Genomic DNA, 27,503 nt, shown 5'->3' with positions numbered 1-27,503 from the left:
AGTCAAAAAATGACTTCTGTATTCCCCAGCTTTATAATTACTATGAGGATGTAACTCCTTTTATACACCAGTTTGTTGGTAATGTTTTGGGATTTATTACTCTGTGCCATATCAAAGTCTACCCCTACAGTCCTTTCCATGAGTTTGTAAGCACCCAATGCCTTATATTACCTTTATTTAAAAAATAGCCAGAATAGTTTAGTTATCTGTAACCAAATAATGACTGACATACCAAATACCTATCATTATTGCATTCAGAGTGAAAAGATTTTTGAGTGAACTCTAATTCCTCTCTAAGATTTAAAAAATAACCATTAGGAATAACCACAAAACTCTCCAAAACTTTAAAATATGAAGTTAACTACTTTCATGACAGTTTCTCATGGAATATAACAGCTTTCTTTTCCTCTCTCCACCAAATTAGGAACAAATAACTACATCTTTAAGTGTCCATAAAAATATTTAACAGCATGATTCTTTCTACTTAATGTTATTTTACTATGCATAGTCCTTTATTCAGAATCTTGAGGATCTTGCCTTAAGTCAAATAGGAAACATCAGTTACTCTTTTGCACTTAATAAATACATTATTTGCTAAATGACTGATTGATTTGGTGCATTAATGAATAAATAATTAATTCCAAATGAACTTTCTCCTTTCTTGCTTTTCTCGTCCTTCTATTACATTCAGCAAACCATGTGCTGCCTCAATAGCCTCCTCATGGAAGCTTTCACTTCCTGGTTGCGAAGGGTATAAATTACAGGGTTCATCAAAGGAAAGATTACAGTGTGAAAGAGAGAAACCACTTTGTCAGCTGGGAAGGCTCTGAAGGGGTGAGTGTAGATGAAGATGGCAGGGCCAAACATGAGAAACACAATGATAATGTGTGTGGTGCACGTGGAAAGAGCCTTGCTCTTCCCTTCAGAGGAGTGCCCCTTTACATGGCAGAGGATGACTGCATAGGAGGCCAGAAGCCCCAGAAAGCACAGGAGGGTGAGCAGACCACTGTTGGAGACCATCAAGAGCTCCACCACAAAGGTGTCTGTGCAGGCCAGCTTTATGACCTGTGGCACATCACAGAAGAAGTTGTCCAGCTGGTTTGGGCCACAGAAGGGCAGGTAGAGAATAAGGGCCACTTGCACAATGGAATGAGTAAAGCCCCCAAGCCACAGAGCCAACAACAAGGAGTAGCAGGCTCTAAGGTTCATGACAGTTGAGTAGTGTAAAGGATGACAGATGGCAATATAGCGGTCAAAGGCCATCACAACAAGAAGGAACATCTCCCCTGCTCCAAGGAAGTGCAGGAAAAAGAGCTGAGTGATGCAGCCTCTATAGGAGATTACCTTCTTCTCAGAGAGGAAGTCCACCAGCATTCTGGGAGCCACAATGAAGGAGTAGGATGCATCCAGGAAGGCCAAGTTGCCCAGAAAGAAGTAGAGGGGGGCCGTGAGGCCAGGGTCTGACCTGATAGTGAGGATGATGAGGAAATTTCCAGGGAGGATAATGAGGTAGAAAATTAGGACTAGTACAAACACCAGGAGCTGAGCCTCTTGAGACTGGGTCAAGCCAAGGAGGATGAATTCTGTCACCATTGTGCTGTTCTCCTTCACCATCACTCCTCAGTCTGCAGAATAACAAAGAGCAAAGAATCATCTGCTATAACCACCTTTTCATCTATTCCATAGCTCTCCTCCAAATAAAAATAATATTTTTCACATCCAACACTTTTCCAGCTGAAAACAACTTATGGCTCATAGCTCTCCTATGTTTTCAGTTAACCTTTCTACTCTTCATTTTCCTGATTCCCCAAGACACTGATCTTATAGCCACACTTGCATTCCTATTTAACCATGCACTTCTATGTAATTGTGCTCCTGTAGGACTCTTAGCTATTTTGCTTGAAGTATATTAGCAAATTCCTGATTGAAACAAAACTAATCGTTATTTAGGTTGTCAGGTTGTTATTGTTCTTGTTGTTGTCAGTGGTGCACTATCTCTAATGCTTAGATTAGTTGCTGGGTTTTGGTCCTCTTCTTCATCTCCACAGAGCAGAGATTTTGCAGATGCTTCTTTTCTTCAGTTCCTGAAGAATCCCTAGTTCCTTGTTTGCAGCTATGTGCCTTGTTTTCTGAATTTGTCCTTTACTAGTTCCATCACATTGTTCTGCTTTGGTGACCTTGTGCACCCTTACTCCAAACTGGTCACCTGGATCTCAAGCAAGAACCCTACATTTCATCTTAGAGGTATTCCCCTAGTTACACCACATTTGGTCCCCAGTCCTGCATCTGCTCCACACCCTGTTCTTAAATCCTAATTAATACTAGTCTAGTCTTACTTGCTCACCATATATCCATAGCCTACTTTTTCCTCAGATCTCAGAATGATAGCCAAATTATATCATTCCCACAAATACTTTCATGTAATATGAAACTTATTAGAATATATAAAATATTTTGACTATCTCGACTAATAAAATCAAAGCTTAGTAGCTCTGGAATTGGCCGCATAGAACACATAGTGTAATATATCGTTTAACAGATGAGAAAAATAAAGCAATTGGAATTAAGATTCTTAAGTTTACAGTGAGTTTTCTTTTTTGTTCTAATTAGTAAGTGGTAGGGAAAAAAAGTGTGTATTCCTTAGTTTAAACTGATTAGTAAGTTATTAATTAGTGTCCCATCAACTTGTATTATTTTACTTAGGTACTTAAATAATTAATTATTGTATTGCTTATGTAAATACTTCCCATTTGCGGGCTATAATCTGGTCTAAAGAAGAATTCTGTTCATGACATCCAGAATTAAGGTTTAGTCTGTATAGTGGTCTCCAAAATGGGATGTGCTCACCCCAGGGGATGTACAAGATAATCCACTGGGGTTCATAAAAATAGGAACTTCTCTCTATATTACTATAAATCATGCTTTAAATTTTAAAAAATATTTGTGATTGCTTTCTAATTTTTATATTACTATATTGTAGAAACATTTTATAAGTAAATGAATATTCATATATTGTGATATTTGTGCATGTTTGTTGAAATGAATGATGTAAAAGATGAAAGATTGATGATTATAACAAAATACTATAATGTGACATACAACAATATTTCTCTTGATTTTTAATTACATGCAATATTGTTTTTCAAAAATGCTATGAATACAGTGGAATACAATTTAGCAATAAAAAGGAATGGAGTACTGATATCTGTTACAACATGGATGAACCTCAAAACCATTATGCTCTGTGAAAGAAACCAGTCACAAAGGACCACATATTGTATAATTCAATTTATGCAAAATGTCCACACAAGGCAAATTTATAGAGACAGAAAGTAGAAGAGTGTTTGCCTAGGGATAGGGGTGGGATGGGAGTGACTGCTAATGAGAATGAGATTTCTTTTTGGGGTGATGAAAATGTTCTAAGATTATATGATGTTGATGTTTGCATAACTCTTTAAGTACACTTAAAACCACTGAATAATATGCTTTAAATGGTAAATTCTATGATATATTGATTATATCTCAATAAATCGTTTTTAAAGTGCTATTTAATGTGGCAGAGAAGACTACAGATGGAAAAATTCCCAATTGAAATTTGACAGAATTATTAGTAGCCTCCCTAGAAAGAGTTAGGAAGAGAGAAGAGAAGAAACGGGTAAAGAAAGATCATCCTTAACAAGTCCATGAAGAGAACTCACAGGAAATTTAGGCAATTCGCCAGTATTTTAGGCACACCTATTAGGAAACATCAGAACATTTGTTCTGTGTGATTAGTAACATTTGTGTCGAGCAGCCAAATGCTACAAAGAAGGAACTTATAACTTATGGGCACATATCTGTGCATAAAAATACATGTTCACACATGTATAAACACACACATTGTGAGTCTAAGCAAATTGATATAGGAAAAAAATATCCTTGGTGACCTTCAAATTAACTTAGGAGCTTCTTTCTGTCTTTTATTCACTTTGACACCTATTGGTTTCCACATTCATTCCTCATTCTGCCAGTAGAAACCTGCTCTTAGGAAAGTAAGTTAACAGCTCCCTCTATTCTTAGGTTTTGTGCATTCCAGGTGCTCACAGTTATTTCATGTTTCTTTGGGTTAAAATTTTCAAGACAGGGATCTCTATGAGTTACAATCTCTTTCACTGTACCTTTGCTTTTATTTTCTGTCATCTACCTCTACTCCCTGTTTGTTACTAACAGATGGAAATCTATACCACAATGTTTTAAATTCACTTCTTTTCTCCCACTCTCATGTACATACTTTCTATTCTGGTGATTCTCAACTTGTGCTCATCACAGAGATAAAGGACAGATGTACCTCATATGGCTATTTCTCTGTACGAAATGAATTCCTAAAAAAAAAGCCCCAAACAATACATCTTACAGGGACAAGCTTTTTGTTCTAGTCCTAGCAAAGCAAAGAAGTACTGTCAGTGTAGGCTAAGATAGAGATCTGAATGCTTTCATCATTTCTAATCTTCCTTGTTATTTCAACTGATACAAAAACAGATTTGGCACTGAAGATGCATGGGTAGAGAGGGTGCCTGTATCCCTCCCCTCTTTCTCAGAGTGCAGACACACAACTTCCATCCACAAGCAATACTGAGCATGCCTAGATTCCAACTGCTATCAGACCAGCTCCTGTTTGGGGATCGGATCACCATCCTAGCATCTCACTGCTTAATCTTTCCTCATTCATTTCCTCTTCTTGGTTTTTTTTTTTTTTTTTTTAATAATTTCCCATTCTCTTCCTTCTAATTCTACCTTAATATACTAATTTTCTCAATTATTCTTTTAATATTTTCTTTAGCTTCTTTTATTTTTTATTTTAAATTTTATTCTTTTATTTTTTCTTGCAGTTTCTCTTCCTTATCATATCCCTTGCTTTTCCTTCCTCATTGCTTCCTTCCTTATCATTCTCTTTCTTCTCCCTCTCATTTGCCCACATCCTTTCAGTCTTAAATCTTTTTCACTCTGTTCTCTACAAGTATCCTACTTCATTATATTCCATGCCTGTCTTTCCATTAATTCTGAGATAATATATTGTTTTCTCATTCCATGGTAGAGTGAGCACGATAGGTGCTTCCTAAGTGGTCCCTTAGAATGGATTTTCTACAGATTGAAAATGCTTAACTTGGTCTTCAGTGCTAAGCCTTTTCTCCTGAATATTATCCTCTGAAATTTACTCAGTCTCAATCACCCATTAGCTACTTCACATTCTGTCACATATCTTGTCTGCTATTAACTAATTCTGATAGAAATGAAATGATTTGTCTTTGTGCTCTAAAATAAATCTCCCTAACACCACCCTTGCCAACATGAATACATTTAATGAAAGTTCAAAAATGACTATGTGGTTTCTGATACTGTACTGATTCTATATTTTAAGTCATTTTAATATACTGTTACATATTTCTACAAGTTTTGAAAAATGTGGATCAGGCTGAAGAATCAAAAATATTTAATTGATACTAGAGTCAAGGATTATGTAAAACTTTATTCAATTGCACAAATCTTCACCCAGAAAATAACTTATAAATTAAGTGGAATAGTTAAATTAGATAATGGAAATTGCTATTGTCCTTTAATACTCTAAGATTTTAGATAGTATCATGAATGTCATATGAAAAGTCCTGGTTTGGGAATTATTCTATCTAATTTAAGTTACTATTTCTGCAGTTTGGTAATTGTGTAACCTTGGGCAAGTCATTTAGTCTTTTAAAATCTTTTTTTTTTCCATCTATAAAGGAGAGATACCTTTATACCTACCTTTCTGTTACACAGGGTTGATATGAAGATCAAATGAGATGATTAGTAGCCAGTTCACATCTACTTAAACTGAACTAAAACATTCAGTGACTGGACAAATTCCAGTAAAAATTGAAGAAGTGGACACTATGTCAGAAGATCTTTTGTCAGTACCCTGGAGTTAATTCCATCAGAGGTGGTGACTGCTTAAATCTGAATCATTTCAGGGTAGGAAATTGTGGAGATTCAAGGAAGTGTCCATGTAAAGTTTTCTTATCTAATTCAGCTAGGGTTTGTGAATCAAGCCTTTTTTGTTTTAAGATCCCTAACTCTGAGCCTTATGTTCATGTATGTTAGGACCAGATGCAAAACTCTCTTGCCTGCTGAGTGTGGGAACCAAGAAGTTTGCAACCTTGTGAAGTCAGTGAAGTTTGTCTCTGGGATTCAGCCTACCTCTTCTGGCTTAGGGCTCTGATTTCCTCCTCCCTTTTATCTCTGATTTAGCATGGGGAAAAATAAGTCATTTATATGATACACCAGTTTAAATCCAGATGATGAATCTCCGAAAGCTATTGGCATTTTCACTTTTTTATAATAGTGGAATTAAAGATTTTAGCCCCTTTAAAATAATACTAAGCATCAGGAGGACATGGCAGGAGGTGTATTTGAGGGACAGGGTAGAAAGAACTATATGTCTGAATTTAGATCTCACCTTTTCTCTGTTCCTGAAGCATCATTCTATTCTCATGCATTTTAAGGCAGCAAATGTCCCAGACAAATACAATGTGATTTTTTTTCTATTTCTTCTTCTTCTCAATTTCTTTCAAATATGAAGAAAGAGCAAAAAATTTCACCTCACCAGGGCTCCAGTGCTACTTTCAAACAAATGACTATTATCTTCCTTCTAATGAAAAGGAGATTAACTGATCATTCAAGAATTTTTCCTTAAATATATGTTCTCATGGTGAAACATGATAAATTCTAAATCTGCTCTACAATTTGTGATGCAATAGGGGATATGCTTTGGGGTTTTATAGCTACCTTAAGCCTGCAGAGTACTTCCGATGGGAATTATTAGAATGTCAACTAGAATTAGAGAAAGGAAAAGACAAGAATATTTTAAGGATTAAATGTTCAAATTATGTGCCAGCTAAGGCCACACGGGTCTTGTTAGGATTTAGAAGTTGACATTTATCAGTGACAGTGATAATGGAATGGCACATATGTTTATTAAGCAGAATGAAAGTAGAAAGCCTGAGGAAATTATTTTAGATCTTATTATACAGTTCACATAAGTGATGAGAAGACATTGATGTTTAATAAGAAGTTAGGTAGTGAGACTAAGTTAATAGTAAATATGTTACTATCTGCATTTCTTTGTGCAGAAGAGTTAGAGAGAGAAGATATTATGCTCAAAATATTTTTCAGGGATAATTCTCCTTAAATAAGAGAACTTCATGATGTCTTGGAGAATAGTTCTTCTAAGGATATGCCCTCTCAAATAAAAGAGGAATTACTCTACTGTGATCTTGGTATTGATAGTTATTCACTATTTTGAATGTGTGTTCTGCTGTAGCAAAATGAAGAACTTCTAGTTTTTCAAGTAATGTTACATGGAAGAAAAAATATTTAATTGTACAAAAATCAATTTAATTTATTTTTTTGTTATACATTAAAAGGAAAAGTGAAATAAATCTGAGTCACATTAAAATTAAAATAACAAACAACTTTTACAAAGAAATACAATATATGATCAAGTATACTTTCATTCAAATTTATGTCCAGTTCAGCCAGAGATACAGTAGGAGATATAGAAAAGCGGAAGAAAGAGGTAAAGAGATGTAAATAGTGTTGTTTACAGTTTTTTCCTATTATAATCTGTGCTGCAAATAAATAACTTTGAACATACGTCATTTTACTTGCGTGAAAGTTTATCTGTAGTATAAATTCCCAGAAAGACAGATAGCTAGAAATATAAGATAATTGGAAAAGAGAGGAGAACAGAGGGGAAAAAAAATGGAAAGAGATGAAGGAAAAAATAGGAGAAAAGATGTAGAGACAGAGAACCATGCCTGCAGCAAAGCATGTACCACAAAGGCATATATGCAGATATAGAAAAAGGAGGAGAGGGGAAGGGAAAGAGAGAGAGGACAGGGTAGAGGATAGATGAGATATTTTTGGAAGTGCAGTATCTTGTGTTTTTGGTTTTTCATTTTTATTGTTTTTAATATAATTACAGATTTCCGAAGGATCTCACTTTTCAGAAGTGATTGGTGAGATAGATTCTAGTTCTTTGGGAGGCCTCAGAGAAGTAGAGGTGCTAGATGCATGGATCAACTCTCTCCCTACCCAGGGAGAAACTGAGAGCTGGGATTTTTAATTGCCAGGTAGTGTTCTATTGTATGGATACAGCACATTTTGTTTTATCCATTCATCAGTTGATGAACATTTGGGGATGTTTTAACTTTTTTTATTATTATGATTAAAGCTGCTGTAATCATTCATGTACAATTTGTTGGGTGGATATGTGTTTTCATTTATTTTGCATAGATATTTGAAGTGAAATTACTAGGTCATATGTTAACTCTATGTTTAACATTTTGAGAAACTGCCAAAATTTTCTTCAAAATTGTTGCACCATTTTACATTTCACTAGCAATGTATTAGGGCTCCAATTGCTCTACATCCTTGTTGACCCTTGTTATTGTCTGTCTTTTGGATTATAGCCATCTTAGTGGGTCTGACATGGTTTCTTATTGTGAATTTGATTTGTGCTTCCTCTTGACTAATAATGTTCAACATATTTTCACGTACTTATTGGCCCTTTATATATCTTTTATGGAGACATTTATTTAGATGAGTTGACCATTTTTAATTGAGTTGTCTTTTTATTCTAGAATTTTCAATATTCTTATATTCTGAATACAAGTCCCTAGTCAAATATATGATTTATAATCAACTTCTACCATTCTGTGCATTGTCTTTTCCCTTTCTCCTGACTCTCATTTATACTGGTTTTTGTTTGTTTGTTTGTTTGTTATTTGTTTGTCTTGTGTTATTTGATTGTGAGTTGTCACTTTTAAAACCTTTCTGTGAGAGTAAGTGTACCCTGTCTGAAAATTAATAAAAGGAAGCCTCAACTAAAATTGGAGTTGGGAAGGCCTGTAAAGGGAGCTCTCACACCCTACCACTCATCCTCAATTACTCCAAATAGGAAGTCATCAAGTACTAGCCCCAGTGGGAAGAGATGTATGTTGTTCTCCCAAACAGGAAGGACAATCACTTTACTGTCTCAGCAGGAGGAAGGAACACTTTCTTCTTGTCCAGCAAGAAGTTCAGCCAATGGAAAGTGCCTAAGCTCAGACTTCACCTGAACTTTTACTTTCCTCCGATGAACTTTCATTTTTTACTTGCATATAGCTTTTTTTTTCTTGTCCCACTCTCCTTACTATAAAAGCTTCCATGCTGTGTAACCCCTTATAGTATCTTTCCACCAGATGAGATTTTCTGCCTGATATGAATTGTTTAATAAAGCCAATTAGATCTTCAAATTTACTCAGTTGAATTTTGTTTTTTAACAGCTGTTTTCAAGCTACATTTTTTTTTCCAGTGAATACTTGTATTTACTTCTGCCAAATACCTAAGCCTACCACTTTGAAGTTGAAAGTTAAAAGAAAATTCTCACCTTGATGTATCGGGACATACAAAGAATTTGACCACAAGTCAAACCCTTATTAGGGAAGCATTTATTTTCATCTCCACTAAAAATCAAGTTTGAGAGACATTTTTTTCTTGCTGTCTGCTTCTGCTGGGCAAGCTTTCTTCCGAATTTCTCTTTCTTTTCAGAATCTGAGCCCTCAGCATGGCTGCTAATCCATCCCTGTTCAGGCTCAAAGCCTAGTGCACAGTGCTCTCTCAAATTCAAAGTTCTATTAGCAGGCTCTCTAGGCAGTGGTATTCTGTAGATGTTCTCAAAGTAGGCAATGGTTCAATACTGGTGTATTTTCCTGGAATGGAGTTCAAAGTTCAAATTGGGGCTCAGGTGTGACATTTTTTATTTCTTTTAACATTGTTAATTAATTTAAAACATACTTTAAATGATTTTGGGAATTCTATATGTTTTGTAACCCAAGGGGTGGAGGAGCTTGAGTGTGCTACACTGACAGACACAAAAATCTTACATAATATTTTATCAAATGACATATTGATATAATTCCATCCACCACTGAATGTATACTTTACCTTATAACTGGCTAGGGTTCCTTTAATATAGGGTGTGCTATATTGTGAGACTGAGATTTTTTGTTTGTTTGTTTACTGTGTAGAAATAGAGTTGAATGTAATTCTTATGGCAAATTTCTTAAATTATGGCATATTACATAAAATCAAAAATTGTGCTTCTGTTTTTTATCAAGGTTTGAAAGTCAACTGTGCACAATTAAAACATTTCTCAGAGCATGCGGTTTCAAGGCTCCTCTTTGCAGTTCTATTGAAATTGTCCTTCCATTGATTTTCTTTTCCCCCTTTGGTATCTTATATTCTCTATATTATCAAATTTATTTACTCTTATTTTTTGTTTCATTGGTTCAAGAGGTTGGAATTAAAATTTTCCCATTGCTGTTACATTCTTTCAATCATGATTTGTTCAGGGTACCACATTTATGATAGTATAAATTTATGACTGTCATTAACAAATCCATATCTATTAAAATCATTTCTAATAGTATTGCCACATATTTTTATATTTATTACTTCACTAATAAATATATATTGACTATATCACAAAGTATTTAATGACTTTATATGTCTATTTTGCTGCAGATCACTAATTATCATTATGTGTTATAACAGATTAACTGTGAATTTAAAATATTTTATTATTAAATTTTTGACACCAGTTATGATTCTAAAATAAACAGTGAAACCATGTATTATATATAATGTATTCAACTTCTGTTACACGATATTTGAAAGCTGGGTTAATTGTACAGTCCAAAAATCTAGAAGTTCTGTGTGGAGCTAATATTTTGGAACCTTAATTTTCTCATGGCCCATTGCATTTTCTGATTTCTCAAGGTGTAAATAATAGGATTCAGTAAGGGTGTGATAACAGTATAAAATACAGCAAGGATTTTATTGCTTGCAAAACTCTTGAATGGCAAGGCATAGATAAAGATACATGGCCCAAAGAACAGAATGACCACAGTGATGTGGGCAGACAATGTGGACAGAGCCTTGGATAGCCCTCCAGATGATCTTTGTTGCACAGTGACCAGGATGATGGTGTAGGAGACAAGCAGGAGGAGGAAACAGATAAATGTCAGCAGTCCACTGTCAGCAATGACAAATAATTCCAGGGTATAGATTTCCATACAGGCAAGCTTAATCACAAGGGGAATGTCACAAAATATATTGTCTATGATGCGGGGGCCACAGAAAGGCAGGTTCACTGTTAATAGCATCTGGCTCATGGTGTGTATAAAACCAATTGTCCATGAAAATACAACAAACCCTTTCAGCAAACTGTGGCTCATGATTGCCCTGAAGTGCAGGGGTTTACATATGGCTACATATCTGTCAAAAGCCATGGCTATCAAAAGAGTCATCTCAGCACCTCCAAAGAAGTGCATAAAGAACATCTGCGCCATGCAGCCCCCCATGGAGATGGTCTTGTGTTCAGTGAGCAAGTCTCTGATCATCTTGGGTGTGGTGACCGTGGAAAGACACATGTCCAAAAAAGAGAGGTTTCCAAGGAGGAAGTACATGGGAGAACGAAGGGTGGAACTACATGTCACTGTGATCATGATGAGAATGTTTCCCAACACAGAAGCACTGTAGATCAAGGAGAATGTCACAAAGAAGACAATCTGAAGTTCCCATCCTGCAGAAAATCCTAGTAAAATAAACTCAGTCACTACAGATCCATTTTTCAGATCCATTTACTCAACTCAGAAAGGTTCCAGAAGTTCTTTCTTAGCTCAGATATTTTAAAGAAATGGTTGGTGCCTACAAATTAGGGAAAATGAAAATGATGTAGTTCTTGTAGGTCAGCCTCCAGGAGTGTACAGAGTGATGCTAAATGATGGACTGTGGACCTGGAGGAGCACACAGAGGACAGCACCACACCACGCCTTCTATGAAGAGCTGTGTTACACGATTATCATGTGAGTGAGCAGGAATATTGAGACTTTTGTGACAGTAATTGCAATAATTAAATGCACTATGGAGAAATGACAAGGCTTGATAACTATTAGAATGAATATGCCAACTATAATTTGGGAACCATTGCCTTTGCTACATGGATTTTCTTTTTATTTCCAGAAGCTTTATTTTCTTATTTTCTTTCTTTTACTAAACATAAAAAAAATTTTTTATTGTAAATACTTCTATTAATGAAAAAGGGACAATATTTTTCACATAGTTCCTATGCTTTATGGAATTTTATGCCCCATGATACAACTAACAACAGAAAAACATGCATATGAAATTAATTCAATTAAGCATAAATAATTAAGAAAGGTTTATTTTGGCCTTTTATTTTATTTCAGAGGGAAAGCTAGCATTCATTTATGTTGATGACTTGTCCAGCATTTCTGTCTCTTATTCCTCTCCTTCCTTTTTAAGCAAGCTTTCTCAAAATATTTATTTGGTTCTGCACTTAATACACCTGTTCCTATATTATGAGGGTACAAAGGCAATATAAATGAAAGGAAGTAAATTATCATATAGTTTAGACAAAAATCCTATTAGTGAAGATAACTTTCTTCCTTTTGAATAATCAATTGCATATTTCACTTTAGTTACCTTTACTCAATTTATGATGCACTTTGGAGGAATTTGAAGGTAGAATAATAATATATTAGAGGCAGGATGGAAATCTGTAATCATTTATTCTCCACATCTTATTTATTAAATGAAAAATCAAGATCCATATAATTAAGTAAATCTCCCAAGTCCTACAGGCAGGACCACCCCAATTGTGTGTGGTGAGTATTAGGCGAGATGGTGTATGTATAAGCTCCTGGCTGGGCACAGAATGAGTACTGAGAAGGCATGTGTTAAATCTGAGGTATTCATGGAAATCCAAAATTACAACTCTGAGAATTACTTTCATAAATACCTATTAGGAAAGTAATTACCCAAGACTAGTTTTATTAAGTTATTGGATTTGAACATTTCTGCTCTTGCTCGTGTGTATGCAATACACATTACTTAATATAAACATAATTAATTCAAGTAAATATTTTCTTCCCCTTTCATTATAGGCATTTTAAGAAAATAAACATAATTTCAATATTGATGGATTTTATGTTTTTCAAAAACTATACGTACTTATCCTAAAATACAGACAGACCTCAAAAACATGCTGAGTAATAGAGGCCTACCACAAAAAACCACATGTTGTATAATTTCATTTACATGAAATATTTAGGAAACAAAAATCTATAAAGATAGAAAGTATATTAGTAGTTCCCTTGAGCTGGGGAGTGGAGGCAAATGGGCACTACTGATGATAATGATTTAAAATCATTTTGTGGTGATAAGTACACAACTATGTGAGTATAATAATAATCATTAAAATGGGTACTTAAAATGGGTGAATATTATAGTATGTGAATTATATTCAATAAGACTTAAATCATTATAAATTTTAAACTTTTTTCTTAAGTTAAAATTATCTTTAATATATTAACTTAGCATTTTTAAATTACAGTTTTCTAGTACTATCCAGCTGCTAGTACTCATTTCATTATGAGATAATTAATGACATACTGCAGTCCAATCCAATTTAGTTATAAATGTATTAATGTCCCTCCCCTATTTGAATTTATATTTTTGGCTGCCTTTTGTATTTGGAAACTTGCTCTTCTCTGTTTTTGTTAAACAGTTTTTCTTGATACTTTTCCTACTATTTCAAATACGCATAATCAGTTTCCTGAAGTATTCACATTTTCCTTCACTCTCTTAAATATGAACATCCTGTAAGGTCTTCTCACTGTATAGTCCTTTAAAATCTCATTTGTATTTATGTCCTAACTGTAAGTTTTAGATATTTAGAAAACCAGAGATTTTCTAAATATCTAGTTCTGTTCATTAATTCTCCCTTGCCAGCTCCTGCTTCAACTATCATTATGTACGCACATTTACTTGTTCTGCCAACACTTGAAACTTGATTAAAAGAATATCCCTATTCTGCAAAAAAATTAAGAGTTTCTAGCTTTTCCATTATTTTCAAAGATAGTATGATTTATTTGGATGCTCAGGATTTACTTTTCTTAATTTTATTCATCATTCTTAATCACTTACCATCTGCCAAATTTTACTCTGCAATATCATTTTGAGAGCACATACATTTTAAATTTTCATGGAAATTGTTGGTTATAGCTCATTGTGAAATAGGTATGTGATTTCATGTGTCAAAAACCATAGCCTTTTCCTTCCAGCCAACACGGAATTAATTAAAATACCATCTTCATTATACTAACCTTCTAAAGATTTGGCTCTCTATAAAGTTTTCACTTACCTGCTCTAAAGGCATAGTATGAGGAACAGCATGTTCAAGGGGTTATTTCAAAATTAGAAATCTACTTTTCACTCTCTGTGATGCCCTTCATGTGGTTCTGGATACTATTTTCTGCCTTTTTATAAAGATATGAATCACTTTGGAGGCAGATTTTTTGGAGCTCTGGGAATCCAAATTTCATTGGGAGTAGTTAAAGCGTTGAGGCTGCTGCCCTAACATGACCAGGAGAGACGTTCACACTTAATTTATGGTTCTGTAATATGCTGTCACTCTCCCTGAGCATGGGAACGATTAAAATAAGCTTGAGAGTGTTAGCTGACTGGTTGTGATATAGTTAAGTGTAGACATCTTTGAATTAATGGACACTTCCTTTTCCTTACATTACTCCCAAGCTATTTTCTTAACTTCCTTCTAACAACTTTGTGGTGATTTTTTTAGATGAATAATCTCCAAACATTTCTATGTGTCACTACCTTAATATAAAGATTGATCTATACATGTTCTAACTATACTCCTAAAAGCATATATTATGTACACATTAACATATTTGGGAAGTAGAGGTTTTAAAAGATATAATTGAAATAAATTATGTTAAATTATTTAAAATTTGATGTTCATTAATGGTACAGCTGTTTTATGCTAAAATATTATAACTAATCTTTTATTCAGGTACCTTCTATGAGATATTCAGAGAATATCTATACACGGCACAATATAGTTTCATAATCATTATGGCTTTTACTATAAAATATTATATTATAATCTTGCTTTATAAGGTGTTACTTTTACTAAGTTAATCGTATTGATGATTTGCACCACAGGCTTCAAAGTCTGTTTCAATAACTTGTCAACAAAGACTGTCCTGAGTAACTTTTAAATCAGTTGACATCTCTGTTCCTTATCTCCATATCCTTATTTAATTCCAGTCAAATTCATCATTTAACCCATGGTTTAATGTAGATTTTTTGCATAGACATTTACAAGAGTCATTATAGTTGATGAGAATTTTTTATACACAAATGTTAAAATCTTCCATACTCTATATAAGGCAAGACTCCTTCCCACAAGACTTAACTTATTATATCACTATTGCGAAGCATTAGATAATGGTTTCTGTGTACCTTTCCATAGTGTTTGCTGATAAAAAATGTGTTTTATTTATTGCTCATCTTAGCCATTTTTACAGAATGGCAGAAAACACAAGTATTTTCTCAGTGGAATATGGCTTTTGTTCTTTTGCTATTAGTAAGAAACATTCAAAAATACTTTTTATTACTTTTTATTAAGTGAAAAACTTAAAGCCTTCCATTGATTATCATGTATTAATATTGCAAAGAAAATTATAAAGATTTATTTTATGCTTTATATATTGACTTTTTAAATGTTTTGCTAATCATGATCACTAGTTAATACATCATGATACTGCATAGACTATCAAGTTCATTGTTAATAATAATGGAAGTAAATTTATATTGTAAAATAATGTTTCTTAATAACTTAGAATGTTTTTGCCTGCTTACTGTCAGTTCTGATAGTTCATTGTTCTTATAAGATTTACCTGACGAAGACTTCATTTTATGGGTGGTTGTCAACTCTGTCATTTTATAATTGTTTACATGAGTTTTAATAATTAGAATGATCTTTAATCCAAGGTTTATTTGCAGAAATAATTTTAACCGCTTAGGAAGTTTTGGAAGATGTATTGAGTTAACATAAGATAATATAACTTGTCTCCCCTCCCCCTTACTTTAGCACAACTAAGCTATTGTACATAGCAATATGTTCAAGCATATGACCACAAAGAGGACTGCTCTCAAACCTTCTGTCTTCGGTTAACTCTCACCTTTAAATGCTGTATATAACATGTCCAGATAATGTACTGATTAATTTAGAATATCAAAAATAATCTGTGTATTAAATATTAGTAAAGATCATTTAATTTATCTTTTCAAGTCAAAAGACACATAAATAAAAGTTCTCATTGTTATATATATCCCACACCTTCTTTATCCATTCATTCATCAATGGACACTTAGGTTGTTTCCATATGTTAGTGATTAGAAATAATGGTGCAATGAACATAGGGATGTATATATTTTTGAATTATTGTTTTTGTTTCCTTCAGAATAATAACCAGAAGTGGAATCGCTGGATCATATGGTAGTTCTATTTTTAATTTATATTTTTTTCCATATTGCTTTCCATAGCGGCTGTACCAATTTACATTCCTACCAAAAGTGCACAAAGGTTCCCTTTTTTCCATATCTTCACCAAAACTGGTTATTTCTTTTCTTTTTGAAAATAGTCATTCTGATAGGTGTGAGGTGATTTCTCATTGTGGTTTCGATTTGCCATTCCCTGATAATTAGTGATATTGATCATCTTTTCATGTGCCTGTTGGCCATCTGTATGTTATCATTGGAAAAAAAAGTCTTTAGATCCTCTGTCCATTTCTTAAATTGGATTGTAAGGTTTTTCTTTGCTATTGTATTGTATCAGTTTTTAAATATATTTTAGATATTAACCGCTTGTCAGATATATGATTTGAAATTATTTTCTTGCATTCAGTAAGTTGCCTTTTCATTTTGTTAATGATTTCCTTTGTTGTACAGAAGCTTTTTCATTTGATGTATTCCTACTTTTTTATTTATACTTTTGTTCTGCTTCTGGAGTCAGATCCAAAAAATCATTGTCAAGACTGATGTCAAGGAGATTTCCACCTATGTTTTCTTCTAGGAGTTTCATGGTTTCATATCTTATATTCAAGTCTTTAATCCATTTTGAGTTAGTTTTTGTGTATGGTAGAAGAATAGTGTAGTTTAGTTCTTTTGCATGTGGCTGTCCAGTTTCACCAACACCATTTATTGAAGAGACTGTCCTTTCATCATTGTATATTCTAGCCTCCTTTGTCCTAAATTAATTGACCATATATGCATGTGTTTATTTCTGGGCTGTCTATTCTCTCCCATTGATCTATGTGTCTGTTTTTATGTCAACACCATAGTTTTTTTTATTACTATAGCTTTGTAATATAGTGTGAAATAAGGGATCATGATGCTTCTAGCTTTATTTTTCATCTCAAGATTCCTTTGATTATGTGGGGCCTTTTGTGTTTCCATAAAAATTTTAGGATTGTTATTTCTATTTCTGTGGAGAAAACTGTTGGAATTTTAATAAGGATTGCATTGAATCTGTAGATTGCATTGGGTAATACAGATATTTTAACAACATTAATTCTTCCAATCCATGAGCATGGATAATATCTCTATTTATTTGTGCCTCTTTCAGTGTATTTAATCAGTGTCTTAAACTTTTCTGTCTGCAAGTCTTTTACCTCCTTGGTTAAATTTCTTTCCAGGTAATTTATTTTTTTTGATACATTTATAATTGGGATAGTTTTTAAAATGTTTCTTTTTGATAGCTTGTTGTTGGTTTATAGACATGCAACAGATTTTTTGTATTGATTTTGTACCTTGCAATTTTACTGAATTTGCTTATTCTAACAGGTTTTTTGTGAAGTCTTTAGGGTTTTCTATAAATATAATTATATCATCTTCAAATAGTGACATTTTTCCTTCTTTCTTTCCAAGTTGGGTGCCTTTTATCTCTTTTCTTGCCTAATTACTATGGCTAGTACTTTTAATACTATATCATATAAAAGTGGTGAGAGTTGGCATCCTTGTCTTTTTCCTGATCTTAGAGAAAAAGCTTTCAGCTTTTCACCATCGAGCACGATGTTAACTGTGAGTTTGTCATATATGGCCCTCATTGTTTTGAGGTACATCTCTCTATACCTCTTTGTTGAGAATTTTTATCATAAATGAATGCTGGATTTTGTTAAATAATTCCTATGCCTCTATTGAGATGATTGTATGATTTTTATCCTTCATTTTGTTACTATGGTATTTCACATCGATTGATTTGCAGTTGTGAACCATCCTTGCATCCCTGAAATAAATCCCACTTGATCATGCTGTAGCATCCTTTTAATGTATTGTTGAATTTGGTTTCCTAATATTTTGTTGAGGAATGTGCATCTACGTTCATCAGGAATATTGACTTGTCAGTTACATTTTTTTATAAGTGTCTTCATTTAGTTTTGGTATCAGAGCAATGCTGACCTCCTAGGATAAATTCGGAAGTGTACCTTCCTCTTCAATTTTTAGGAAGTTTGAGAAGTGTACGTATTAACTCTTTTTTAAATGTTTGGTTAATTCACCTGTGAATCCGTCTGGTCCAGGACTTTTGTTGGGAGTTTTTTGAGTACTGATTCAATTTTATTGCTAGTAATCAGTCTGTTCAGATTTTCTATTTCTTTCTGATTCAGTCTTGGAAGATTGTATGTTTCTAGGAATTTATCCTTTTCTTCTAGGTTGTCCAATTTGTTGGCCTATAACTGTTCATAGCAGTCTCTTATGATCCTTTGTATTTTTTATGATTGTATTTATTTGGGTCCGATTTTATTTTATTTTATTTTATTTGATGAGCCTGGCCAAAGGTTTATCTATATAGCTTATTTTTTTAAAGAACCATTTCTTACTTTGATTTTTTTGGTCAATTTTTAAAATTTCCACTCTGATATTTATTTCTCTCCTCCTACTAACTTTGGGCATTGTTTGTTCTTCTTTCTCCAGTTCCTTTAGGTGTAAAATTAGATTGTTTAATTGAGATTTTTCTTGTTTTTTGAGGTAGGCCTTCATTACTATGGACTTCTCATAACATGAACCACTCAGAACTGCTATTGTTTCATCTGATAGATTTTGAAATGTTGTTTCCATTTCCATTTTTCTCAAGGTATATTTTTTATTTCCTCTTTGATTTCTTCCTGGATCCACTGATATCCATGAGATTTAGTATCATGTTGTTTAGTCTCCAAGCATTTGTGTTTTTTCCCAGTTTTCTTCTTGTAATTGATTTCTAGTTTCATGATGTTGTTACCGGAAAAGATGTTATATATAATTCCAGTCTTCTTATATTTATTGAGACTTGTGTAGTTGCCTAACTTGATATCTACCCTGGAGAGTGTTCTATGTGCACTTGAAAAAAATGTGTATTCTGTTGATTTTGGATGGAATGTTCTGTAAATATCTGTTAAGTTTATCTGTTCTAACATGTCATTTAAGGCCAATATTTCTTTATGGTTTTCTCCCTGGAATAATATTCATTGATATAAGTAGGGTGTTAAAGGCCCATACTATTACTGTACTACTGTCACTTTGTCCTTTTATGTCTGTTAATATTTGCTGTACGTATTTAGGTTTTCCTACATTGGGTGCATAGATATTTACAAGTGTTATATCCTCTTGTTAGATTGATCCCTTTATCATTATGTAATGGTTTTCTTTGCCTCTTGTTATAGTCTTTGTTTTAAAGTCTATTTTGTCTCATATAAATATTGCTACCACAGCTTTTATCTCATTTCCATTTGAAGGGAATATCTTTTTTCCATCCTTTTACTTTCAGTCTGTGTGTGGTTTTAATCTGAAATGAGTTTCTTGTAGGTAGCATATACATGGGTCTCGGTCTTTTGTTTTTGTTTTTGTTTCTGTTTTTTAAAATCTGATCAGCTATCCCACATCTTCTGGTTGGAGCATGTAGTTTATTTGCATTTAAAGTACTTATTGATATGTATCTATTTATTGCCATTTTGTTGTTTCTTGTTTTTGTAGTTCTTCTTTGCTCTTATCATCACTTGTTCTCTTCACTTGTGATTTGATAATTTTCTTCATTTTTATGTTTATATTCCTTTCTCTTTATTTCCTGTCTGTGTATTATAAGTTTTTTGCTTTGGTTACCATGAAGTACATATATCACAACCTATATATATTGCATTCTATTTTAAGTTGGTTGTTGCTTAAGTTTGAGCACATTTTAAAAGCACTACACTTTTACTCACCCCTGCCCATATTTAATGTTTTTGACATCATATTTACATCTTTTTAATGTGTAAATTGCTTACTTAATTATTTTAGAAATAGATGATTTTACCACTTTTGTCTTTTAACCTTCATACTAGCTTTATAGGTAGTTGATCTAGTACCTTTACTATATACTTGCTTTCACCACTGAGAGTTTTTTTCTTTCATAATTTTCTTGTTTCTAGTTATGACCTTTTCTTCTCTATTTAAAGAAGTCCCTTTAACATTTCTCATAAGGGTATTTTAGTGGTAATAAACTCCTTTTACTTTTGCTTGTTTGTAAACCCTATCTCTCCTTTAATTCTGGATGATAACCTTGCCAGGTAGAGTATACTTGGTTGTGTTTTCTCTTTTCAATACTTTGAATACATCTTGCCAATCAATTTTGGCCTGTAAAGTTTCTGCTGAAAAATCAGCTCATAGTCTTATGGAGATTCCTTTGTGTGTAACTAGTTGTTTTCTACTTACTGCTTTTAAAATTCTCTCTTTATCTTTAACTTTAGATATTTTAATTAAAATGTGTGACGGTATAGTTCTCTTTAAGTTCATCTTGTTTGAGACTTTCCGTGCTTCCTGGATTTGGATATCTGTTTACTTCACCAGATTAGGGAAGTTTTCAGCCACTGTTTCTTCAGATTAGTTTTCTGTCCCTTTCTCTTTCTCTTCTCCTTCTTGGGCTCTTATAATGTGAATGTTAGTATGTTTCATGTTGTCCCAGAAGTTACTTAAACTATCCTTATTTTTTAAAAATTATTTTTTTCTTTTTGCTGCTCTGATTGGTGATTTCCACTGTGTTGTCTTTGAGATTGCTGATCCATTTTTCTCATTCTCTAATCTGCTGTTGATCCCTCTAGTGTATTTTTTATTTCCTTTATTGTATTTTTCAGTTCTGATTGGTTCTTTTTCATATTTTCTGTCTTTTTGTTGAAGTTCTCACTGAGGTCATCCTTTTTTCTTTTGAGCTTGGTGAGCATCTTTATGACTATTACTTTAAATTCTTTATCTGGTAAATTTCTTATAATATGCCCAAAAGTTTTCTTTAATTGCCTCTCACTATCGTGGCCTCTCTTGTTGCGGAGCACAGGCTCCAGACGCGCAGGCTCAGTAATTGTGGCTCACGGGCCTAGTTGCTCCGTGGCATGTGGGATCTTCCCAGACCAGGGCTCGAACCCGTATCCCCTGCATTGGCAGGCAGATTCTCAACCACTGCGCCACCAGGGAAGCCCTTTCCAATGATTTTGTAAGCATCTAATGCACTGTGCTAATTCTGCTTAATACACTCAGTGGTTTCTGTTTTCTTCGTTGAAGGCCAATCAATATAAGTATATGCTGACAAGATGAAAAAGTTAGTAGCGATAGATACATAATAATGTAAAAACAAATTCCTAATTTAAGTGTGCTTTCTAGCACTAGTATTTTCAGTCTAAGATACACTTTCTCCTTTCAACTTCCTTTTGGTGGTGGTAGATGAGGAAAAGGGGAAAGTTAAACTTTTATTGATGGCTTCAGAATCTTAGCAGAATTGTAAGGCAAAAAACAAAGTTAGGTAAATCAAGAATAGGCTAGCGATTAGTAGCCACAAAAAGGCTATGAGGGAAGGGAAAAAACCTGGAACCTCTAGACCTAAACATTTTCTTTAATAACAAAGTAAATTTTAAAGAGATAGTAAATGTAAATTGGTATACATCTTCTCCCTACATTGGCAGTGTAAATTACCAGAGTAAAATATAAAAATGCAAACATGATATTTTAGTACATGCTAGATGTTGGGATGCATGTATGTGTGTATGTATATATGTATGTATTTAACAAAAAAAAAATCAGAAAGAAAAAGATAAAATGTCAATTAAGTTATACCAGCAACCATACAGACAGACTACATCAACCCATGATCCATGCCACAGTTCCAAACTTATTTGGATGTTGGTCCTTCTAACTCCAGCATAAGTTGTGCATATTTACCTCACAGTATAACTAATAGCATTAAACATAATTCACAACAAAAAGGTACACTGATCTTTACAAAATTAATCATCATAACAGGAGCATATAAGAAAGACTGTCAAATTGCTCAGTGGATTTTATTGGCATCTGAGAGTACATTCAAAAAGTTCCCATGAATTAGGTTTCCATGGCTGCTTTTTCCTCCTCGTTTTCAATCTGGATACATGCATCCAAAAATCACCATGCAAAACAGTAATAGGGAAGACACAGGGAGAGAAGAGGGTTATTTCAGCTCTCTCGTCAATTTTGCTTTAACTGTTTTGTTTAAAAGCTCATTTGAAAAGCAAGCTTTCATTGGTCATTGTTTAAGTTTGGAAACATGTCTATAAAGAGTCTGATCATGTTCAAAAGACAGCATCTACCAAGAACTTCTTCCATTTGGCAACAGAGTCCAGTGATCACATTTTCCCAGGCCCTTATCAATGTAGAAAAATCTTCACATAAAACAGTTCATATACAAAATTGTACTTATCTATCTAAGTTACTATTCACTAATTTATGCCTTTATCTATGTCTTCACCTTAATAATACGTAGGATCAAACATCATCATTCTTATTCTGATCAAAATTGTGGTGATAATCCTTCTAAAATCAATTATTTAATACTTACTCATTGTAAAGAAGCAATCACATAATAATTAAACAAAATTTGGAATTTCTCTTGATTCACAAAAATTATGAGCAGTGAGGAAAACAAGTTTCTAGAGGCTTGAATTAATATAAGAACCAATGTAGTTTTCTAGTGGAAGTTACTTTTAATTTTCCAAGTTAATCTTGATACACATTAATTTCATGCACATGTATACAGGCACAAATATTTTAAATTTATAAAATAAAAATTTACTTTTCAAATTAAACATGTCAATTGTTAGCTCAAGAGAGTACCAAGTTCTTTAAAAATATCCAGAATTGTTTTGAAAGACACTATAATAACATTTATTGGACTTATATTACGTGCTTTATATGAATAACTTCCTTTATTCCTCAAACAACTCCGTGGTGCAGGTATCATTACTATGTCCTTTTACGGATGTAGAAACTGAGGCTAAGGGACATTAGGTATCTTACTCAAGTTTACAGCACCAACAAACAGTAGAACTGGTATGTAACCCTGGTAAAAAATGCCTGAGTCTAAGACTTTTAACCCTACACTCAGGGTGGATCCAGGTTCTGCAGGGTCTAAAGTTTTTACAATCTAAGGGGACTTCTTCAAGATAAAAAGAGTCAAAATTATGAACAAATGGTTGCTGGGGTCCATTCCAGGGCCTTGGAAGAAACCCATGCAGAGGAGGGGGTCTAAACCTTAGCCTTCAATGTACATCCACCATTATTACACTATATAATATTCTGAAATTTTCCTCAAATATTTTTGGAAGTATATATCATTTATAGTTTTTATTGTCATTACATATATCCAATTCCTTCATGTATTACAATTTGCATTTTATCATTTCATCTAGACCTGATTTTTATAGTTCTTTTCACCTGAATTTGATGATATTGCTTAATTTTACAAAACAGCTTTTTACAATGTTTAAAAGCTCATAGGTTTGGTATAGCCAAGCTTCCCAAACCCCTAAGGGAATATGAAGTCGTTTGTCAACATAGTCTTCTTGTAAAATCTCCATATCTCAATAGTCCCTCAACTGTGTTATTGGAAATTCAGACCATTTAAAGCTATCCTCAACCTGTTTATACTAGCTGGTTTCCCTTCACCTAGCATGCTTTGCAAAACATTATTTCTGCCTTTAGATGCCCTAGTGGCAAATGGCACCATCTTTACCATTGAAGGAGCCTATGGCCATGTCACTGTACTTGGTCAAAGAGTGTCAGCAGCATGTTGAGGTGACATGGTGATAAAATAATCCACCTGTAGCTCCTAATTAAGATTTGAGTGTTTATGTAATATGCAGAGGTATCATGTATGTTGACTCCTTGTGCTGAGCCATCAGGGAAAGTGGTAGTTCCCTTTATATACGGAAGTTCTCCAGAGGCTATCTATGGTCCTTTTCATTCTCAGTTACACAGCCTTACTATCAATCCAGCTACTCAGTCTCATTATTGACTTGCCTTACAGAGTTGTCTGCTGATGAGTTATACTGCTGAGGGTTTGGAAAATATCCGTGAGTTTTAGAATTATCCACATAAGCACTGAAGATTGATTGACGTCTTTTAAAAAGACTCCACAATTTTATCTTGCATAAAGCAGTTCATTTAAGAACATATATCTTGTTCAAATAAATATATTATTTGAAAGAATTATTTGGAGCGTTTCTAAAACACCAGCTAAAAAATTTCTATATAAATGAGTTCCTTGATCCTGAACATATTTGCACATGTAACAGAAACTGAAAGAAAATTTATACACACAACCAAAATATGTCCATTTATATCTCTATTTCAAATAGAATTATGCTATTCCTTTGCAGCTATAAACACGTTTTATTCCCGTGTTAATACTGTAGACATGTTGTTCAACACTTTCAAAAATGCCTATGTTTAAACAATATCACACTTGTTTGTTTGTTTAATATATTACTGAATAAAATAAAAAACACACACTGAGGAAGAAAAAATATTCCTCTCATCATTTGGCTTAGAATGAAAAGTTAGGAATTTCATTTTCTTAACTTCTCTCTTGTCAATGGTAATTAAGGCATATATAATTCTTGGTTTTCTCTATTTACTCAATAATGCCAGAAAAGAATAACAACTTGATATTTATCAAACACTGTGGTTGCAACAGATTTTCCTCTTGTGGATACAAGTTGGATAATATACTGGACACCATATTTCATAAGTATAATTCAGTAAATTCCAAGTAACAGTTAATTCTTTAAGGTTTGCCATCAATTAAAGCACATGATTTGCAAAGCAAGGCATCCAGGTTTCTCATGACCGTCAATGCTTGCAATTCCAATATTTGCCAGCAGGTGGTAGTGATACCTTGTGTACCTCCAAGCTAATTTTGAACCTAGCACTCTTATTTAAAACAGTATTTTAGGGACTTCCTTGGTGGTGCAGAAGTTAAGAATCCGCCCGCCAGTGCAAGGCACACGGGTTCGATCCCTGGTCTGGGAAGATCCCACATGCTGCGGAGCAACTAAGCCCATGCACCACGACTACTGAGCCTGAAATCTAGAGCCGGGGAACCACAACTATTGAAGCCCGCGTGCCCAGAGCCGGTGCACCGCAACAAGAGAAAGCCACTGCAATGAGAAACCTGTACACCATGACAAGCAGTAGCCTCCCTAACTAGAGAAAGCCCGCGAGCAGCAACGAAGACCCAATGCAGCCAAAAATAAATAAATAAATATTTTTAAAAATACAATAAAACAGTATTTTGAAAAAAAATTGTTTACAGAAATATACTTACTACATTGACAGTGTACTACTAAGCGCAAATTTCTTATTTTTGCATCCAAATATTAAAAGGAAAAAGTAATTTAACAAAAGTGTAAAGCAATATGATACTTTAAAAGGAAAGCATAAGCTCTCCATTAATTCACTATTATCATAAACTATATCTCTTAATTTAATTCTAGTTTTAACTTTCCAGGCATTAAACTGACATTAGTGTCTGTATGAAGCAAAGTGTACTGCTTTGAAACTCATTTTATAATATTTCCTATTTGCAGAATTCTCTGACCTCTTTATTCAGTCTGCATTATCAGAAGGAGTTATCATGGCTATATTTCTTTACTTATTACCTAAAAGTGAGTGATGGTGACTTTACTTACAGCATTTTCTTTGGACTTCATCAACATTTTTAATGAAATATACCCAGAGTTTCTTTAATAGAAGAACTCACAAATTTATTTAAATGTTAAGTAGTAATGAGTCAGGGATGTACGTAGAAAATCGTTGCCTATCGATCAGAGGCTACTCCTACCTATAGCAGTATTGAATTTCTAAGGCTTACAGAAATTTACTCATTTGTCATACTTTAGAGACAATTCTCTGAGTAACTCAGTTGTTAGTTGTATGTAAATGTCATTATCTCCTAGTTCTCCTTTGATCTATACTTTCTCTTCTCATTTTCTGTTCCTCTTTTCCAATGACTGGAATACTAATATTGAATTTCCTAACTGAAACAATCACTCTTGGCATTTTTATAGATATTCATTTCTTCTGGAAGAAATTGCTTCTGTCAGCTTGCTTTTCTGAAATTTAAAATGTATTTAAAATGTATGTATGAGAATAGTTTTAACATGAAGTTAACTTGTGCTTTCACAAATTTTGGCAATTGCAATTTGATAAGAACTACAGAAATGAGAGCCTAACACATGCTGTGTACACAAAAATTGTGGCACTTAATGCCTCAGAATAAAACTAGAAGTTAACTAAAACTAGAAGTTAAAACTAAAAATAGTGCAATGGAGTTGCCTTGTTAGAATTTAGAAGCTTATTTTTCAATTTCCTCATGGCTGTCTTCACTTCCTGATTTCTCAAAGTATAGATTACTGGGTTCAGAATGGGAGTAAAGATAGTATAAAACACAGACAGGATCTTGTCTACCAGAAAACTGGTTAGTGACCACATATAGATGAAGATGAAGGGCCCAAAGAACATGAAGACAACAATAAAATGAGCTGTGCAGGTAGAAAGGACCTTAGATGATCCTTTTGAAGAACGATTTCTGATAGTAACCAGGACAATGACATAGAATGGAATAAAAGAAAAAAGCAGGACAAGGCAATTAATTATGCCACTTGTTGAGATCATAAAGAGGCCCAGGACATAAGTATCCACACATGCCAGCTGGAACACCACAGGAAGGTCACAGAAAAAGCTATCTACCTCATTGGGACCACAGAATGGTAATGTGAGGGCAAACATAACCTGGCTCATTGAATGGGTGACCCCTACAACCCAGGAAAACACCACAAGGGCAACACACATCTGAGGACTTATGATTGAAGCATAGTGGCGAGGCTTGCATATTGCAATATACCTATCAGAAGACATAGCCATAAGAAAAATAATCTCAGTGCCAGTAAAAAGGTGTAGAAAAAATATCTGGGTGATGCAGCCATCAAAGGAGATGGTTTTGTGTCCAGTGAGGTAGTCTGTAATCATCTTAGGGATTGCAAAGGAAGCAAGAGACATATCAATGACTATGAGGCTATTACTCACCATTGTTGCCACATAAAACAGTGAAAACACCATGAAGAAAAACATCTGTAGTTTCCAGGAATTAGAGAGTCCTAGCAGAACAAATTCAGAAACTGTAGACTTGTTGGCCACATCCATTGTCCTGACTGATAGATGGAAACCTGTATCAAAGAAAAAAAATCAAG

At 33.8% G+C, this 27,503-nt stretch overlaps 3 protein-coding genes across 5 annotated transcripts in view; all 3 read right to left on the bottom strand.

Moving 5' to 3' along the window:
- Positions 1-687: 687 nt before the first annotated feature.
- On the bottom strand, positions 688-27,386 carry LOC137759206 (olfactory receptor 4N5). Its single transcript, XM_068535176.1, has 2 exons — positions 27,340-27,386; positions 688-1,625 (listed from the first exon to the last, which is right to left on the bottom strand). Exon 2 carries the CDS (start codon positions 1,612-1,614, stop codon positions 688-690), a length of 927 nt encoding a protein of 308 aa, XP_068391277.1. The 5' UTR covers positions 1,615-1,625; positions 27,340-27,386.
- On the bottom strand, positions 10,758-11,696 carry LOC137759185 (olfactory receptor 4L1-like). Its single transcript, XM_068535140.1, has one exon. It carries the CDS (start codon positions 11,694-11,696, stop codon positions 10,758-10,760), a length of 939 nt encoding a protein of 312 aa, XP_068391241.1.
- The window catches only part of LOC137759193 (olfactory receptor 4K2-like), a 133,824-nt gene continuing 132,886 nt past the window's right edge, over positions 26,566-27,503 (bottom strand). For all 3 annotated transcript variants that reach the window (XM_068535161.1, XM_068535170.1, XM_068535154.1), the window contains one exon: positions 26,566-27,479. In XM_068535161.1, the coding sequence (XP_068391262.1) occupies positions 26,566-27,479 (914 nt within the window). The remainder of the gene's footprint in view (positions 27,480-27,503) is intronic.

The sequence above is a fragment of the Eschrichtius robustus genome, chromosome 1, assembly GCF_028021215.1.
Source record: "Eschrichtius robustus isolate mEscRob2 chromosome 1, mEscRob2.pri, whole genome shotgun sequence".
Taxonomy (NCBI): domain Eukaryota; kingdom Metazoa; phylum Chordata; class Mammalia; order Artiodactyla; family Eschrichtiidae; genus Eschrichtius; species Eschrichtius robustus.
The sequence above is the reverse complement of the archived record's forward strand: the minus strand, read 5'-3'. Positions and strand labels throughout refer to the sequence as shown.

What these genes read in the sequence shown, in the direction of transcription:
- LOC137759206 (XM_068535176.1), bottom strand. Translation starts at nt 1,614, where the DNA reads ATGGTGAAGGAGAACAGCACAATGGTGACAGAATTCATCCTCCTTGGC.
- LOC137759185 (XM_068535140.1), bottom strand. Translation starts at nt 11,696, where the DNA reads ATGGATCTGAAAAATGGATCTGTAGTGACTGAGTTTATTTTACTAGGA.